At 40.0% G+C, this 16973-nt stretch overlaps 1 protein-coding gene across 1 annotated transcript in view; it reads left to right on the top strand.

Annotated features, from left to right (window-relative positions):
* The window catches only part of CDH13 (cadherin 13), a 948741-nt gene that overhangs the window by 345400 nt on the left and 586368 nt on the right, over window positions 1-16973 (top strand). Inside the window, exon 4 of the mRNA XM_019505469.1 lies at window positions 6758-6874. Within this exon, the coding sequence (XP_019361014.1) occupies window positions 6758-6874 (117 nt within the window). The remainder of the gene's footprint in view (window positions 1-6757; window positions 6875-16973) is intronic.

The raw sequence follows: 16973 nt of genomic DNA, 5'->3' as shown, positions 1-16973 counted from the left end.
CCCCCCCCCCCCCCCCCCCCCAAAAAAAAGAGGGTCTGAGAAAGGGTGATATCAGGCCATCTGTGACATTTCCATGCTTCTCAGAAATTCTGCTATGCCAGGGGCAATGTAGCATAATAGTGTGTAGATGAAACGGGGGGCCCTAAATGGAAGCAGTGGGTTTTAAAAAACACCGCTTCAGTTTAGGGCTGATTTAAACCCCTGTGTCGTGCACACCCCCTGCTGACTTATCTGCCTCTCCGGCGGAGAGGGGAGGGTGGGCAGAGTGGTCCCTAGGCTGCAGCAAGGGGCTGGTGCTTCCCTCCGTGGCATTGGCGGCCCTCCACCCCAAGGCAGCACCTGCCCACAGGCACCCAGCTCGGGTGCTCCCGGGGGTCACTACAGCCACAGAGGAAAGCACTGGGCCCCTGTGCAGGGCAGGCAGACTTGGGGGGATGGTGGGCAGGGGGTCAGGCTTGCTGATTTTCTTGGGTGGAGCCTGCTTTCCCAGGCTGCTGCCAGGCTGCCTGCAGGGCTTCCTGCCAAGCTTCACTCCACAGCTGTTAGTTTGCTCCACCCCAAATCATTTAAGGCGCATTACGCCGCCAAATTTCCTACGGCGACTGGAATGAATGCACAATATGCCACTGACGCATTCAAACACCAACACCGTTAAAGCGGCACAAAAGCATTTAGCCCTCTTTAAAGTGTTTGCACACACATGCCCCTCATTTTGTCTACACATGGTAGGCACCAAAGATATGGCCCAACATGCAATTTTACACTCTCTGAGTATGTGCTCAGAGAAGACCCAGTATCGGGCCACACATGATTTAAAAGATGAAAGACACGATGCTGTTTTGCTGGTAAATCTCCCTTGTCTTAAGCGCAAATGTTCTTCTTCATAAATCCATGCTCAATAGTTTAAATGTGTTCGTGGAGGAAGTGAAAAGGAAGTCACACTATTTATTCACAATGTCTTAGAATTTGCTGAGGTTCTGAAGATTTGAGAAGAGTTTTTATTAGTACTCAATTATCCAGGACATCAGAACCATCATCTGTGGTTAAGTAGATTTTCCTTCTTACGTTAAAAAAAGCAACATGTTTCTGTCTGCTTCACAGCGGGGAAAGTAGCGGTGTTTTTTGCCTTATGGTGATAAGTAATACGAGTTGTTAGTCTATCCAGGTGAAGATTGAGACATAAGGTCAAAACCATATTTTTTCCCCCCTTAGTCCATATTTGCAATGCTATCTGACAGGTGCAGTCACGCAGAGTTTGCTCTGTTGTTTGTATATGAAGAGATACCTCATTATATTTAATGAGCAGTGTGCAGCCAATGTGAGTGCTCCTGCTAGAGGGGTGATTCACATGCGGTTTAAATGAAAACACACTCGCCAAAGTAAATAATGATGGGGAAAAGTCCAGGCTGATAATTTAAAGCAGTGTTTCTTTGTCATTTGTGGATTAGTCCCAGAATAAGTAACTCTCATGGTTAACGTATGTGGAAAGGGAATGTTAATGGCATTCAGTCTATTATCGGCTTTGACTTGGAAAGACTTTTTGCTGACATATAGAGTAAGGCAAGTCTGCAGATAAATGAAAGTTATACTTGAATATAGACAAAAAACTCTTCCATCATAGCAGACAGAGCACAAGCCCAAGATGATAATGAAACAAGTCATTCTACTTTGCAAAAATGAAGGTTTTCCTCCAGAATAGTCAGAGGTACTTCATATATATATATATATATATATATATATATATATATATGCCATATAACAACTTTTTAAAGTAAGGATGTTGTTGTTTTTTTCCATCTTTAATGAATCTAAAAATAGGGTTTTTTTACAATATGACTAATAATGTCATAATGCTAAAGAATAAAGCCTGTTGGTTATTGTTATGCTCTCAGAAGTTAAAGTGTAAAACATAATGCACACGAACCCACCCCTCCTTCCCCCAAGTCCTTAAAAATATCCACTAATTAAATGACACCTTGGTAAAGCAATCTGATGCTACTGTGAATAGGTATGAAGTCAATGAATCTATCAGTTACAGAATCTAAGGATTTGTCTTTTTATGTAACAATTCTAATAGAAATATCACTCCTACAATTAAATCCACTTTCCCATGGCAATTTCCATTACTCAGATACTGTCAGATCTGAGCATACCTCAGAAACCTTGAAGCTTCTATTTTCCAAGGTAGCCGGTTCTCCATCGGACGCTGAATTCTAGTGGAAGTTATTCTTTTAAAGAATACAGTGCTATTTGCAAGGTGGGCATTAAAGGGACGGAAAAGAGACATTTTTTGGAGGAGGGGTTTGTGTGTTTAGTGCTGATCTTCAAAAGTCTTCATTTTATTCGTTGATCTAACGGTTATTTAGGCAGCTGCTTTTAATTCATTGGTAAATCTGAGTTTTTCAGAGTAATAATAATTAACGAAAGTGGGCATTTGGCAAACATTATGAATACTGTTAACTGTCCATATTGTTGAGGCTTACAATGAGGTGATGATTATGACAACTTGTAGTTAAACATTTGATAAACTTGAACAGCCTCTAATCCTGTGCAACTCAGTTAAAGTGATGCATAGAAAAAATTTCTCCTCACACTGACATGCAGTCATCTCTGGGTGCTGTTTAACATTTACAGTAATGCCACAGAGCAGTGAGGAAGAAAAATACCATATCCAATTGCAATTTCAGAGGAATTTTGCTTGCAGTAAAAAATAAATTAATTGAACTGTTTGTTATGGGGCAGGCTATTGACCCTGTTTTATACTAGCAAACCTGGGTTATGAAAACAGCTAAATGACAAGAAACACAATTGCTTTCTTGGTCAGCTATAATGGGTTACAGACTGCCAGTCCAACAATGCTTCCAACCTTATTGTGACAAATCAATAAGTGTTCAGCCATCTTATTCCCATGACGAGTTCTAATGAAGTTTTCTTTGCCAAGACTAATGGTGCCTGTTACCGAATACTGGCTAGGCCGTTCATTCAAATTTTCAAGAGGTGTTAGATCCCCAAATAAAACTTTACAACAGGAAAAAAAAATAAATAAACATAGTGGAGACTTCTCAAGGAACTTGGGAAGCTTGGGACTTGTAGTAATCGTGATTGAATAGATCCGACTTCTTTCTTTTCAATATTGTTGCAGTTCAAGACAAGACTTCAATAAAGTCTTGTTGCAGTTATCCAGATTAGCCTCTTTGGCCAGATACAGGCATCACACTTTTACCAGTATAAGTGATCAGAAATCGGTCTATACCCATAACGGAAGTTCGGCATACACGGCCTGGTTTAAAAATGGCAGAACCTGGTCTACAATGCACCACCCCCCTCCTCCCTCCACCAAAGAGTGTGTTTTCTTTCTGCTACTGATCTAAACTAGGCTGCTTACAGAAAACTGCATAACTTAGATTGATTTCCACCTTGGGCTTTTTGAATGCCTGTACCTAGCCTTTGTTATCAGATGCCTAAATAGTACAAAAATGAACAGGCAGTCCCCATCCCATTCGTCAGATCTGTTAGTATGTGGGAAAAGGGGAACCTTATAATAAAAGATGAATATATTGCAGTGCTATCTCTGTTCTAAATGGAAAGGGAGTTTAGACTGTCACCTTTAAACAGGATAGACAATCTAACATTTTTCAACTGGTCTCTGTGAGTAAGGCTTTGGCACCAGCAGCCCAAGGTCTGATCCAACTCCCACTGAAGTCGGTGTCATTCCTTTTCCATTGACTTTAATGAAGCTGAATTAAGTCTCTAGAGTTGCCCGACTAAATCATACTAATGTGTTCCTCACAGGCAGTCTAAAAGTAGGCCAGGTTTCTATTGTTCAAATGGTAACTATTCACACTGGATAAGGCTGTTGGAAGGTTTTGCTCCTGTCATTTTGATAGCAAAGTATTACTGCTGAGACCCTTTGTATTTCTGGGTGCAGCCTTCTAAGAAAAGCTAATATTGTAATAATGTATTCTGCTATGTAATTATAACCTAATACCAAAACAACAGCTGACAAAATTGTTGAAAGTTGTAAACTCGTCACCATCTTATAAATCAGAAAGTGAAATAGATGGACCCCCATTATTGTGATTTATATTTGCAAACTAGAAGTCTGATCTAGCAGGCGTTGAAATCATTAGGAATACTTTCAGTGACTTCAGTATTTATTGCAGGCCCTACAGCGAGCATGTAATTCCCAAATCCTTGGCTTTTGTGTTTGTGTTTTTGGCCTATTATTGGGTCATCATTTGTTAATTGTTCCTATTATATGAGATACCAGTTATTTGTTCCTGTTAGAAAAGAATATTCTGCACAAAATTGCCACACTTACTGGTTGGCGAAGGCCTAATTCTTAATGGAAGCTAGTATAGAGGCCCCGGCTTCCCTTTTTCTTTTTGTGTACCTGGCCTTGATTGTCATGTGTCTAAGCCTTTTATTTTATACAATGTAGGTGGAATATAGTCCTCTGGAGAGGTCACAGCATTACCTATCAGAAAAATCCAGTCAGCACTGTTAAAAAGTCAACACTGAAGAATTAACAGTGAGATGGAAGTGATGCACAGAGATGGAATTTACTCCGTTGGAGTATTCAGACATCTCTGACTGAACTATCAAAGCCTTGTCCTATCTTGCAGTGGACCCGTATTAAAAACTTCACCTCGATCAAAGAATTCACCTCCTTTGATGTTCCTTTGAAATCTGGGAGAAGGGCTTCCAGTCCTCCTACCTTCCTGGTTTCCTTTGGGACCATCAGTTCTTTGCGATCACAAATATGACCTGAATTCAAGACCAATTGCACACACTTTCTTTTTTTAAACAGTTGTGGAGGTCTCTGGAAAAGTTTAAGGATAATAAATTGTGGGAAAATGTCTGGATTAATTCTCTGAGCCATGTCTTCCAGCACAAATAATAATTCCAGGGAAAGCTAGGTATAGGTAGGATAATTTACATTTGTATTTGTCAGGAGACACAGCAGTGCATGCTGAAATCTAGCCCCAGCTATTTCCCAGCTATTGGTTGAGGACTGATGATGCCTGTTGGTGGTCTGCATCCGATTACTGCTCTGGTGACTTGAGCAAGTACAAAGAAATCCAGGCTACAAGCAGGGAAGAATTTGAATTAGCTTTTACTACCTTACTCATTTGCTGAGATTAAAGGCGTTTGGTAGATCCTGCTATGTTATAGTCTAGCCTTTTCAGGAGCTCATGGGCATTTGCAAGTGTGGGAGTCAGCTCGAGGCAGAGATGTTAGCACTCCAGTTGGGCTTCTGCTAAAGGATCTGTTTCCTTTTAGACATACTGATGTTCAGGTCTTGTCACTCTCCTTAACAATGTCAAAGACACGTGGCAGCCTGAGCTTCTGTGTGTGTTTACAGCGTAAGTGAATTTGAAAGCTTACTGTATTGTACATTCGCCTTTGGATAGAATTCAGCTCTTTCTATTTTATTTGACACTTCAAATAGGGGTTGTTTTTTTTAAATTTTTCATGAATTTTTATTAGGCAAAATTCTTTTGGGAGAGAAATTGAAAGACAAAAGCAGGGACCCAAGTGGCGCACAGCCTAAAAGAGTAGAGCGATATGGCAATGCCCTTGGGAGCTAAGGGAATTCTGTATTAGGGTGGGCCTCAAGAAGTAATGAAGGTTGGCACAATTGTGTAAAGGGATTTTCTCGATACTTCTTCCTCCTCTTTGCCTTCAGCAAGATTAAAGTTGACTGTTGCGGGTCTGACTTTCCCCTGCTGTTGTTCATTGTCAAACTTGAAAAGCGACGCTAAAACAAGTTGAGGCAGAAGAGTGCTTTGGAGGCTGCAAACATTATTAGGCAGGAGGTACTTTGGCAGATGGCAACCTGAACAGCTCGCGTTATTTACTGACGCCTGCAAACTGTCTCTGTCAGAAAACTCATTCCACTTTTTAGAATTGCAAAGTTGTCCTATTGACAACCACAGAAATGTATCTACTTGTAGATATAAAGCAACAGCTGCTATAGCAGCATCAAGACTCAACAGTCTGGGACCAGGACGTGAAGGAGAATCACTGTTGCATTTACAATAGTAGATGAATATATTCAAGAAGAATGTAATTGCCCCATGTATCACTTATTTTGCACCCTCCCTCCCCCACACCATATATGTTGTTCCTATTCTTCCAAAACTGTCATAGGATTTTTAGTGGCCAGCAGTGATCTAGATCAATCTCCAGTTTCAGTACTTATTCCCAATACAACGTCTTAAGTACCCAGGAGGCTTCCTAATAGCAGATTTTGAGGACTTGGATTGAAAAATAGAGCCATCTATACCATGTCCACCAGTTTGGTTGTTTACCTGCAAGTCTCTTGTCCAAGCACTCAAGAAGCAGACCTTTCTTAAGACTTAGGATTTAACCAGTTCACAGGTTAGGATGGTGGGGCAGGCAGAGGTTGAAACGTAACAGGGCTACTGTGATATTCTGCTTACTTGTGTTGAAAGTTAAGTTCTAGAAATGCAGAATGAATGGTGCATGCATAAATCATTATTGACATCTTAAATGGAATGATCCTGAAGATCTGACTGAATAGTTTAATGATAATCTTCATTAATCACAGCACTGGTTCAAGTCTTGAACTAACAATTCCTTTCCTGCTAATGCAAGTTGTGAGACTATATTAGCGCGGTCTAGATACTTGGCGGCTTTTCTTCACAAATGAAGATGTCTGCAATAGGAATAATAAATTAATGGTATCCTTGAAGTCCTGGGTAATCATTCTTGTATTTTTTCTTTCTTTTAGGAAATCTTTAAAATTGAAGGCAACCTTGGAATTCTAAGGCAAAAGAGAGCTATTTTGCTGTCTCCAATATTAATTCCAGAAAATCAGAGACCACCATTCCCCAGGGTTGTTGGCAAGGTAAGTCTAGCCAAAGAGCAGGATCAAATTATGCTATTAAATGATTGATCCATTTCTCCTAGGTCTTTCTGCAGTAGTTATCACAGTAGTAGCCTCTGCTCTGGAGGCAGAGGAAAATGGCTGTGTGTGTGTGTGTGTGTGAGAGAGAGAGTATGTGGAATTTTTACTTCAAAACATAAATTCTGCTTAAAAGGATTCATCAGGGAGGTATGTTTTAATAGAGGTATGAATTTTACTGTACTAGGTGCTTAACACAGATTTGTTCACTATTTACATCCCATTCTGAAATGACATGGAGTGTCATATTGTATTGACATAATCCTGCATCGCTCTATAAAACACGTTGCCTTGCTTCTAACTTTGGTGCTGATTTTGAGAAGATATTAAAAAACTCAAGTACAAACATATGTGTACACAGCAGTGGATCCCTTTCATCTGTATACAAGTATTTCTGGGTGGTAGCTTTTCTTTTATCCCATAGATCTGTCAGAATAAACTTTGCATCAGTAAAGAAATGTGCACACTCGCACTCGCTCAAGGGGAGAGCCAGCTCCGGTTCTTGTGATTAGTGTTTCCCGTGTGCAAAAAAAATCTCAAACTGCAGCAAAGGAGATTTAGGTTGGAGATTAGGAAGAATTTTTGACGCGGAGGATGTTTTAACATTGGAGCAGGTTACCCAGAGAAGAGGTGGCATCTTTGTCTCGGGACATTTTCAAGAACAGGTTAGACAGACACTTACCTGGGATGATTTAGTCAGGGATGATCCTGAACTGAGTAGGGGGCTGAACGGGATGATGTCATGAAGTCTCTTCCAGCCCTACTTTTGTAGGATGCTACGTCCACGTAATTACAACTGTTGCTTAATTGAGCATTTTAATGTATGCTGTTTGGGAGTGCACATGCAATAATGGTCACTGCAGGGGCAAATAATATATGTGCAGTTGTGAAAAATGGACGGTTCGCATTGTTCTCTTTTTCTCAGGTGTGACAATTTGTATACTGACCTATACAAGTCAAGAGATTTTTATTGCACTGTTCCCACTCATACCATTAGTACAACTAAATGCACAGCCCCAGGGCAGAATATAATTCCATGATTGATGTATGTTTTAGCCAGATGGCATCTAATTAATTACTTTAATAATTAGGGAGAGTTTTGATTTTTTTTTTTAGCTGAACAAGAAAATTATCTTTGAGGTTTTATACCCTCTTGCTCCCCAATCGCATTCATACTGAACACATATCTCACTACAAGGTTTCCTCTCTTGGGGCTAGGAGCAGACTTGAAATTTCCTTTAAGTGTACATGTCTTATCTAATATTAAAAACTTCCCTACTACTCGGCTTTCTTCACCTGTTTAAATGTTAGGCTGTCTGAGAATTTTGAATGATTGATAACCAAGTAAAGATTTTGACCAACATATTAGTGATAACATATTGGATTTCTTAAGGCACTATCTTCTGACGGAAGGCCCAGCACAGTCCTCCAGCAGCCCAGGGTGCTTTGCTCATACCCCTGCCCCCAGGCTACAGTGTGTCGCTCACTGGACTCTACTGCTCCAGCCAATCAGGGAGTAGAACATGCCCCATTCATAATCCTCACACTCTACTACAGGGAGAAACAGCAGTGCGAGTCCTGAGCAGCCTGAGTCCTCTAGTTATAGCTGCCCTGTACACTGCTTTAGAGTCGGGGAGCCTGAGGAGCACGCTGAGATGTGTGCACAGGAGTCCCCTGCCACCCAGCATCAGCACTGCAAGTTTTCTGCTCTTTAGGGATTCACTACCTGAATGTCTGTTCAGGTTTATCTGGGTAAGTTTTTATACCAGGAGGACAAACCTGGAAAAATTCTCCCAGATCATTTGAACATGTGTACACAGCCTAAGGTACAATTTGGAGATGCTGCTGCATAGTCCTTATATGTGAGTTAGTGAGGGAAAGAAGAAACTCATTTTGCACACAGATCTAGGAGGAGTAGGTGTGTTTTTAAAAGTGCATTCAGTCACTTCTATATTAAGTTTGAAGGACAAGCCTTTTATGAGATGTTTATCATGGGCTGTACATTCATCCATCAAAACCCCCTTTTTTTATCAAATCTAATAATAATATATTTTACAGAAAAATCCTTTTATTCTTTTCCATAAAGTCCCATTTCAATTAACGATGATGGTTCTCAAGTCACAAAAATAGGATGCAGATCTGGCTTTTAGTCATCCTGAAGTCTGATTGTGGAAATATGTCCCTCCTTGAAAATTTCAATCTGAATACATATTTATAACTGGACCCCTCTCCTTTCATAATATAGAAGGTGTTGAGTTAGAGCTTTCTCTGCTGTTGGCGTAGCTAAATTTAAATGAAAAGAGTCGATGAATTTGCCTCAAGCAACTATATAATGGAATTATTTGTGACAAATTAGTCTTGAGCAGAAGTAATAACCAAGACTTATCAATATTAAATACAAACAAGACTAAATAAACATCTTATTGAGCAAATAAACTACTTTTCCAGTATCATATCTCCATTTTCATTAGATATTTTCTGCTTCCCCTCTCTGCTCCTTTTATCCCATGGCCTTTCTGTTGCTGTGTTTCTTTCTGCCCTTGGCTCCATCTTTCCTTCTTTTTTAAATTTATTTTTAGCTACCTTTCTGTTCCATTTTCCTTATATCTGAGAAGCAAAGTCAAAGCTTTTACTAACTTCCACAATCAGTGTTTGACTGTATTGAAAATTAGACACAATATAAAGAGGACAAGTAGCCCTTTTTCATCAAAGCACAGGGCTGAGACTCAGGAGACTGAGTACATTTCTCATGTCTGCCATAGACTTCTCAGCTGACCTTGTATTAGTTTCATAGTTTCTAGGGTCGGAAGGGACCTGAGCAGATCATCAAGTCTGACCCCCCCTGCCCTGGGCAGGAACAAGTGCCAGGATCATAGTACCCCAGCCAGATATCTATCCGACCAAGTTTTGAAGACCCCAAGGTAGGGGAGAGCACCACCTCCCTTGGGAGCCCGTTCCAGAGCCTGGCAACCCTAACCATAAAGTAATGCCTCCTGATATCAAGCCTGAACCTGCCCTCAATCAATTTGTGGCCATTATTCCTTGTTATTAGTGACTTGGGTTGGGATTTTCATGAACGAAAGGAATTCCAAAAAGATTTGAACATCTAACTCCTCTGGAAATATCACTCTCATTCTCCTGTGTGATAAAGGAGGATGCTTCTTTTCACCCACTCTTTGTCTTGTCGATTTAAATTAAGACTGAGTGAATAATGGCTTTTTTGTTTTTCTGGTAACTGAAAAATCAAAGAGAAAGTTTACCTTGCAACAAACTGAAACCAATTGGAAAACTGAATTTGTTCAGCTCACAACAAAATATTTTATTCTGCAGTTCAGCATATTTTTAAGGTGTTATCATCATTTAAAAAAATAGACAAAGGGAAAGTCAAAAGGAAGTTGTTTTGAATAAAACAAAATGTTTTTAAAATGTCCAACATAATATTTCACTGTTGCTTTGGAATGCTTTTTTCCCTAAGAAAGCTATTTTGGGGGTACTGAAATGAATGTGCAAAATTGTTTTGAGGTTGCTGAATCTGTATTTGGCTATTTGGATTATCTGGACTATAAGAGACAGCCCCAGCTCTGAATAGCTTACTAATGCTAGGCAGAATTGGTCTTTGAAGTGGCATGGCACCATAATCTATATCAATAATATTAATAATGAAACTGCTATATCAGATCTACTCATTAAAATGTGATAACTACGAAATGCAGAAGAAGGTGTCAAGCAAAGGTTGAACACGAACTGCAGTTCATGCAATATAAATGGAATGGGTATAGCATAAGGATATCTTCAGACTGACATTTCTTGAGCCTCATCTTGAATCCAATTCCTACTTTTAGGGAACAAGAATTTGTTTTAGATTACTCTTCCATTCAGTCTTTGGCCTTTATGGCAGAATGCCGCCAAGGCTAGCTATTTGTCATGGAGCATTTTGTGCATTGAATGTTGTGAGCAACTATAATGAGGTTCGCCACCTTATCTGAAATGGATGTCCAAATAACATAATTTGCTCACAGAAAGGTGTGTCTGTAGATTGTACGGCAGGATTTATTTGTCTAGCAAATGGACTCGTACCCAAACTGGGTCCAAGCCGGTGACTTGTAGATACAAAAATTTTCCTATTGCTAAGCTTCTCAGACTTTCAGGATCCCAGCATCTAGACGCTGAATCTGACCATCTCTGCTGGAAGCCTTTGAGGGCTATATGATATTTTAAAGTTCATATATTTTACTTGTTGCTGTTATTAGTGTTGTTATAACATGTAGGTGCCCAAGTAATGGACCAGGACCCCACTGTACTGTAAAAGCAGAACAAAAAGGCCATCCCTGCTCCAAGAACTTAGAAATCTAAGATAAGAAGCAACAGCTGGACACAGAGCAGCCATGGCCAGTACAAGAAAACAGAGAGACAGCATTAACCAGTGGTCTTATCAGCCTCATTGTTGTCCAGGTTTTTGTATACATCCTAGAAAAGGAGCCATGTTTTGAAGGCAATGCATTAGAGACAATTACTAGAAAGAGTATTGATCGTCTTATTCTGTGTCTTGATTCAGCACTAATGAGTGATTTCAAGATAATGGGGTAAGTTACTTCTCAGCACGGTGCAAAGATTCACAGGAATCTATGATTATGTCTGAACAGCAACACTAATGTAGGGGCCTAAACATAGGATCCTAAATTCATTTTAACATAGATGCACATTGGTCCAGTTTCCAAAGGTGCTAAGCATGATCAGCTTCTGGTACATTTGATAGGCAATCGCAGATGGAACATTTATCTAAATGGAGTAAAGTATAGGTTTTCAGTAGCTGTCTAATTCAGGGACCCAAGCCCAAACACTCTGGCTGCAGTCTCATGCAATCACGAGATCGATTGTATGTTTCTTTGAACAATGCAGAAGAGAAAGTTAGCAGTGCTTTCTGAAAGGAGACTGAAAAAATGGAAAGCAGCTGTAGTGATTTGCATGAATATGTTTCATAAAGCACACATGAAAAAGGTGTTAATTCCTTAACTACTGCTGGCAGGAGAGTTAATGTATTTCCATATTTTCAAAAATTGAATAAATTTCAGTGCTGAAAATAAAGGCAATTACTGCTTCCCTTTTGGTTACCTCACTAAACCTCTGCATGAGCTGTGTAACTAAACACAGGAAGAATGTCAGATTTGGAAAATAATGTCCAGTCCAAGGGCCAGACCCAAAGAAGGACCTAAGTGCCTAAAATGGGACCTAGGGAGATCATAAATGCACAAGTTCAAATAGTGATTCAAAACCCCCTGATCTGAATGTTCTGGGAACAACCCTGAAGCACGTCATTTTATGGTTGTAAGTTATCCTAAGTAAGAGGTGCCCAAGTACTACTTTGGATATGGCTCCTAAATCACAGCAATGCCTAATTTACATTCTTCTTACTAGTATATGGAAGCCTGAGAAAGTTCTGATGTTCTGGTTCAGCTTTGGCTAATTATTGTGAACCCTGTGTACCCCTGAGGGTTTTCCAAAAACATTGCTTTAAGCTTTCTCAAGAAGCAGTTTTCTCGTGGGATATATGAACCTTTCTGATTCCGGTGAGGCTCGCAAACCAAAGGCTAATTTGAAGCTGGAGACCTGGGTTGGAAAAATTTACAAAAATTCCAGATTTCTGTTTCTTTGCTGCTTCCAACCTCGGGAATAGTAGCGAAATATAGGACCGCGAGAAAAAGAAGAATGGCTACAGAAGAAACTAATGCTTAAATAAATGTTTTCAGACTTCAGCAATATTTTTGTCTTTGCTTTTGTACGTGTTATATTTTACACAGACTGGGTCACATACCCCATTGTTTTGAACAGTAGGACCCAGAGGGACCCATTACTTGAGATGCATAGATTCTGTGCATATCCTGTATTTTGGCATCCAATATCGTTATGTTTGTGTCTCTGAGGGCAGAATTCTCAAAGGGAAAGTGAATCGCAAAATTCAAAGCAGCAGCGTACAGCCTGGGTATAATAAAAACATAATATTGACTGTTATTGAAGTGGCTCCCTATAAGGATGGATCCAACGGACTTAATCGATAACATGCTATAATGAGTTATAGTGAGGAGCCCAGAGTAGGAAAAAAAATGAATTAGTTCAAGCTCTGTACAGTCATTTTCAGAACAGTTCCTGCTTCAGAAAATTACTTGCTGGCAGGTTTCATGCCTGAGACAGAAGCATAGTTAACAAATGGTGTTGATGGAAACAAGAAACAAAGAACGAAAAGCTTCTTGCTTTGGACTACAGTTTGTGTGGCTGCAGTTGGTAGGTAGTTTCCAAATGGACCTGGGAGCAGGCTTGGCCCACCTGTGTCACTTACTAGATGGGCAGAAATGTTTCTTCTGGTCCTCTCTACAGTTACCCATGTTGTTGTTCTGGCTACTGCTGCTGCTGCAATGGCTGATGTGGCTGGACCCAGACTTAACAAAATGAAAGATGCTTAATTAATTGTAGATGGGCATATGAGCAAAACATACACGTATGTGCCATGTGAAGATGGTCAAGGAACAGATTCCAGGCCCCTCTTAGTAATACGTCACATCTAATATCCAAGATGCTACGCTTTCCAGCACTTCTGTGTTTTGAGTCACCATAGAACAGTGTAGTATTTTCTTTTAGTAAGGAGATGATGCAATTCATCCATAAAAGCCCCCTCCTAATGGAAGCATTGCCATCATGTGCAGCAGGCTTTATATCATAAAATAGATTATAGTTATTTCTAGGAGCTTCCTCATCTTCAGTCACATTTCTGTTGGATTTTCATAGAATTAGTTTCTCCCCTGCCCCTTTCCAGAACTGGGTGACAATGAAATTTGTGGTCACCCTTTAGCCTAGACTTTTCTTAGTATACTACCTACCCAGAATTGTCTTTGGCTTGACTCTCCAGGGTGACTGCAAGCAGCACGGAGTTCTTCCCAATGCTATAATGTATTAATGAAAACATTTGTGAACCAGGAAACAGATGAAAAAAAAAAAGAAAGAACTCTTGAGCCCTTCCCAGTGTGAGAAGTAAGGAACACAACAAAGTTTTATTACTTTCATCTTCTTGTTCCTACTGTTTAGAGGCACTGTGAAGTTCTTTGGCTCCATGTGATACCTAGGATATGGGTATAATCTCAGGTACACCTAGTTCTTCTTGTCAATATAATGAGCGCAAGTTTTGCTATTGAGTCTCACCACTGCCCATGCTTTATCCATCAGCACCTAGTTTATTTATTTGGCTGCTCTGACCTACATAGTCTCCTAGCCCACTCTGTTAATGTGCTTCCTAGAAAAGTGCAGGCTGCTTGGAGATAATAACAGCAGCAGCTGAACTCCTTGTTAGAACATGGTTGGGAGCAGAAGATAGGAGACCAGGGGATAAATAATTTTGTTTCAAAGTCAGAAAACAACCTTAATAACATACACAGAAGTGAGGATCTGAGAAGAATATATTAATTAAGGATCAGTAAGAATTGGGGTCTAAGCCAGAGAAGAGATAATTATATTGCACAGGAAGAGAGGGACACGTGTATTTTTGTTAATAAAAACCTTAATTCAATTTGTAGCATAACAAGGTAGTAAATGCAGGAGTCCTTTTCCTTCATGTTATTGGCCTCCTGCTCTGTTCATTTAGGACTAGGACTGTAACTTTTTCAATAGAGCGCCCATTCCTGGTATCTCATAATTAAATCAGTACCATACTTACACATCCTGCGGTTTTAGGTAGAGGATTCTCACCTTTTAGCAGAACCCGAGTTATTGCATATTACCAGGCATTCTTGAGGGAAAACAATGAGATTAAAATATTTTAATACACTCTTGGCAACACACGCCTTTATGTCCAGATGGCCTGGGCTACAAACATTGACTGTTATTGATGTGTTTCTTCTTGCTCTTGCTGATACAAGCACACAAATACTATATTCAATTTTTGGTCCCTATCCATATGTTACTCTTCCAATTTATTTGTCCACATCAAGTAAAATGAAGTATGAAGCAGTGGGATATGCAATTCTACTTTAATTACAATGATGGGTTATTTGTTAGTAGTCCATAAAAATGATAGATATTTGTTCTGTGACAAATGAAGAGCAGTAGCTCTATTTATTTATGTGGGGATTGCCTCAGGTCACCCTTTAATGGCAGTGGTACATTGTATATTTATATGAGATTTGATGGTTATGCTAGTAAGGAGCTTGAGGTTTAAAGTAGGTAGTCAGTGGTCCAACTTAGCTATGCACATTGTCAAGGCATTGCAGAAGGGATAGAGTGCTTTATCTGGACTAGACATTTAGAGGTATTGCTTCTCCTAACCCTTCTTATTCATGACAGTATTCATGTTTAACTGGAACTTTACTACGTGAATTTAGAGGGCATTTTTTCAATCTATGTTTTAATTGTCTTTTTGGTGTGTTCCAAGGTAAATGTGTAGTTTGTAGGGAATGTGGTTGCCAGGCAGTTTCTGGTTTTCAGTCTGGTTTTGAGTCTGCGTGTTTGGACTGGGGCAGAGATTGAGGATATGTACAGTAGATCAGACCAACCCATTCCCAATCTAAGGAACAGACAGAAGTGACAATTTTCACCCGATCTGGCCCCTGAAAGTGGTCTACAGCAGAGCTAGGGGAAGAAGCTGCAGAGATTCAGCCTCTCTCCTCGGATTGGCTCCAAATTGGAGCTTAATCCTCCACCAATAATGCTTATGTCTGTTGGGTCCGGAGGATCAGTCTAACTTATGGTGCTTTCTGTGGTCAGCTGGGCCATTTTTTGCCTGATCTAACCCTCCCCAAATGTCTCTGTGAATCAGCATTTAGATTGATCTAACTAGGGTTAGTTCAATCTAAGTGTAACGTCTGCATGTACTCTGAAAGTGTGAGGCTTCCTGTCTCGATCACTGCTGATGGACTGTTAACTACTAAGTTAAATGAGGAGGCAGGAATAACCTTGGCAACATGTTTGAAAGCCAAGCAGCAAATGCAGTGCAAAAAAACAGTGGTGTTGTTTTGGGAGTCTTTCTTGACTTAAATGTAGGTATGAACAAGAGAAGACAGTGATGGTTACAGATGCAACGGTGTGGGTGTTAATCTGAAGAGGGATGGAGATAATGAAAATGGTTGGGAGCAAAAGCTGCAGGACATATATCATGTTTCAGTCATATCTGATGGAAACTATGTATGAAATGTTGCTTGCAACTAATAAAACAGAAGATCCAAGGACTGAAGATGGTGAGGTTCACAAGCAGATTTGAAAACATGATGGAAGAGGGAAGGAGGAGACGGGAGGCTTTATTTATAGACACTTGCAGAAGAAAACAACTTAGAGCTCAAGCCATTACATGAAAAGAGTGACCTATAGAAGAAAGGTACCACAGACACTAGAAAGAGAAAGAAGAATTTATAGTTGAGGAACAGATTTGATTGACTGATGAATGAAGGGAAGAAGTTGATAGGTTGGCTAGGTAGGAAGAAGAGAATGGCAGCCTCTCTCTCAAGGAGGAAGAGATGGTCAAGTTAGAGAGGCTTGGAGCCCAAGAAGGATTGATGATACTATATTAGAAAATATGAAAAACAGAACGGTCCACAGACGGCATCATGGGAGAGAGAGAATCTGAGTTTCACTGCAACATGCCAGTAAAAAGGATGTTAGTAACAGAGGACTCCAAACTAAGAAGAACCAATAGATAAAAGGGCCAGTGTGGTCCCTATTTGCAAGAAGGGGAGAAAGGATGATCTGAGTAACTATAGGCCAATTAGCCTCACCTCTATGCTTGGGAAAACCTTTAAAAATTATTAAGGATCACATTTGTGGGTGTCCAGTAGGAAAAATAATGCTGAAGGGCAACAGGTGTGACTTCACAGCAGGTAGATCCTGCCTGACTAACCTTGTTTCTTTACCAGGTCACCATGCTTAGATGCAGGAGTTGAGGTAGATGTCATCTACTTGCATTTTAAAAAGGCCTTTGATGCAGTGTAGCATCCCATTCTTATAAATAAATTAAGTGGTTGTGACATAGATTATTACATGGTCAGGAGAACTGGCTTATGGGATG

The sequence above is a fragment of the Gavialis gangeticus genome, unplaced genomic scaffold, assembly GCF_001723915.1.
Source record: "Gavialis gangeticus isolate Ggan-Ray unplaced genomic scaffold, GavGan_comp1, whole genome shotgun sequence".
Taxonomy (NCBI): Eukaryota; Metazoa; Chordata; order Crocodylia; family Gavialidae; genus Gavialis; species Gavialis gangeticus.
Note: the sequence above shows the minus strand (reverse complement) of the source record. Positions and strands in the feature narration are given on the sequence as shown.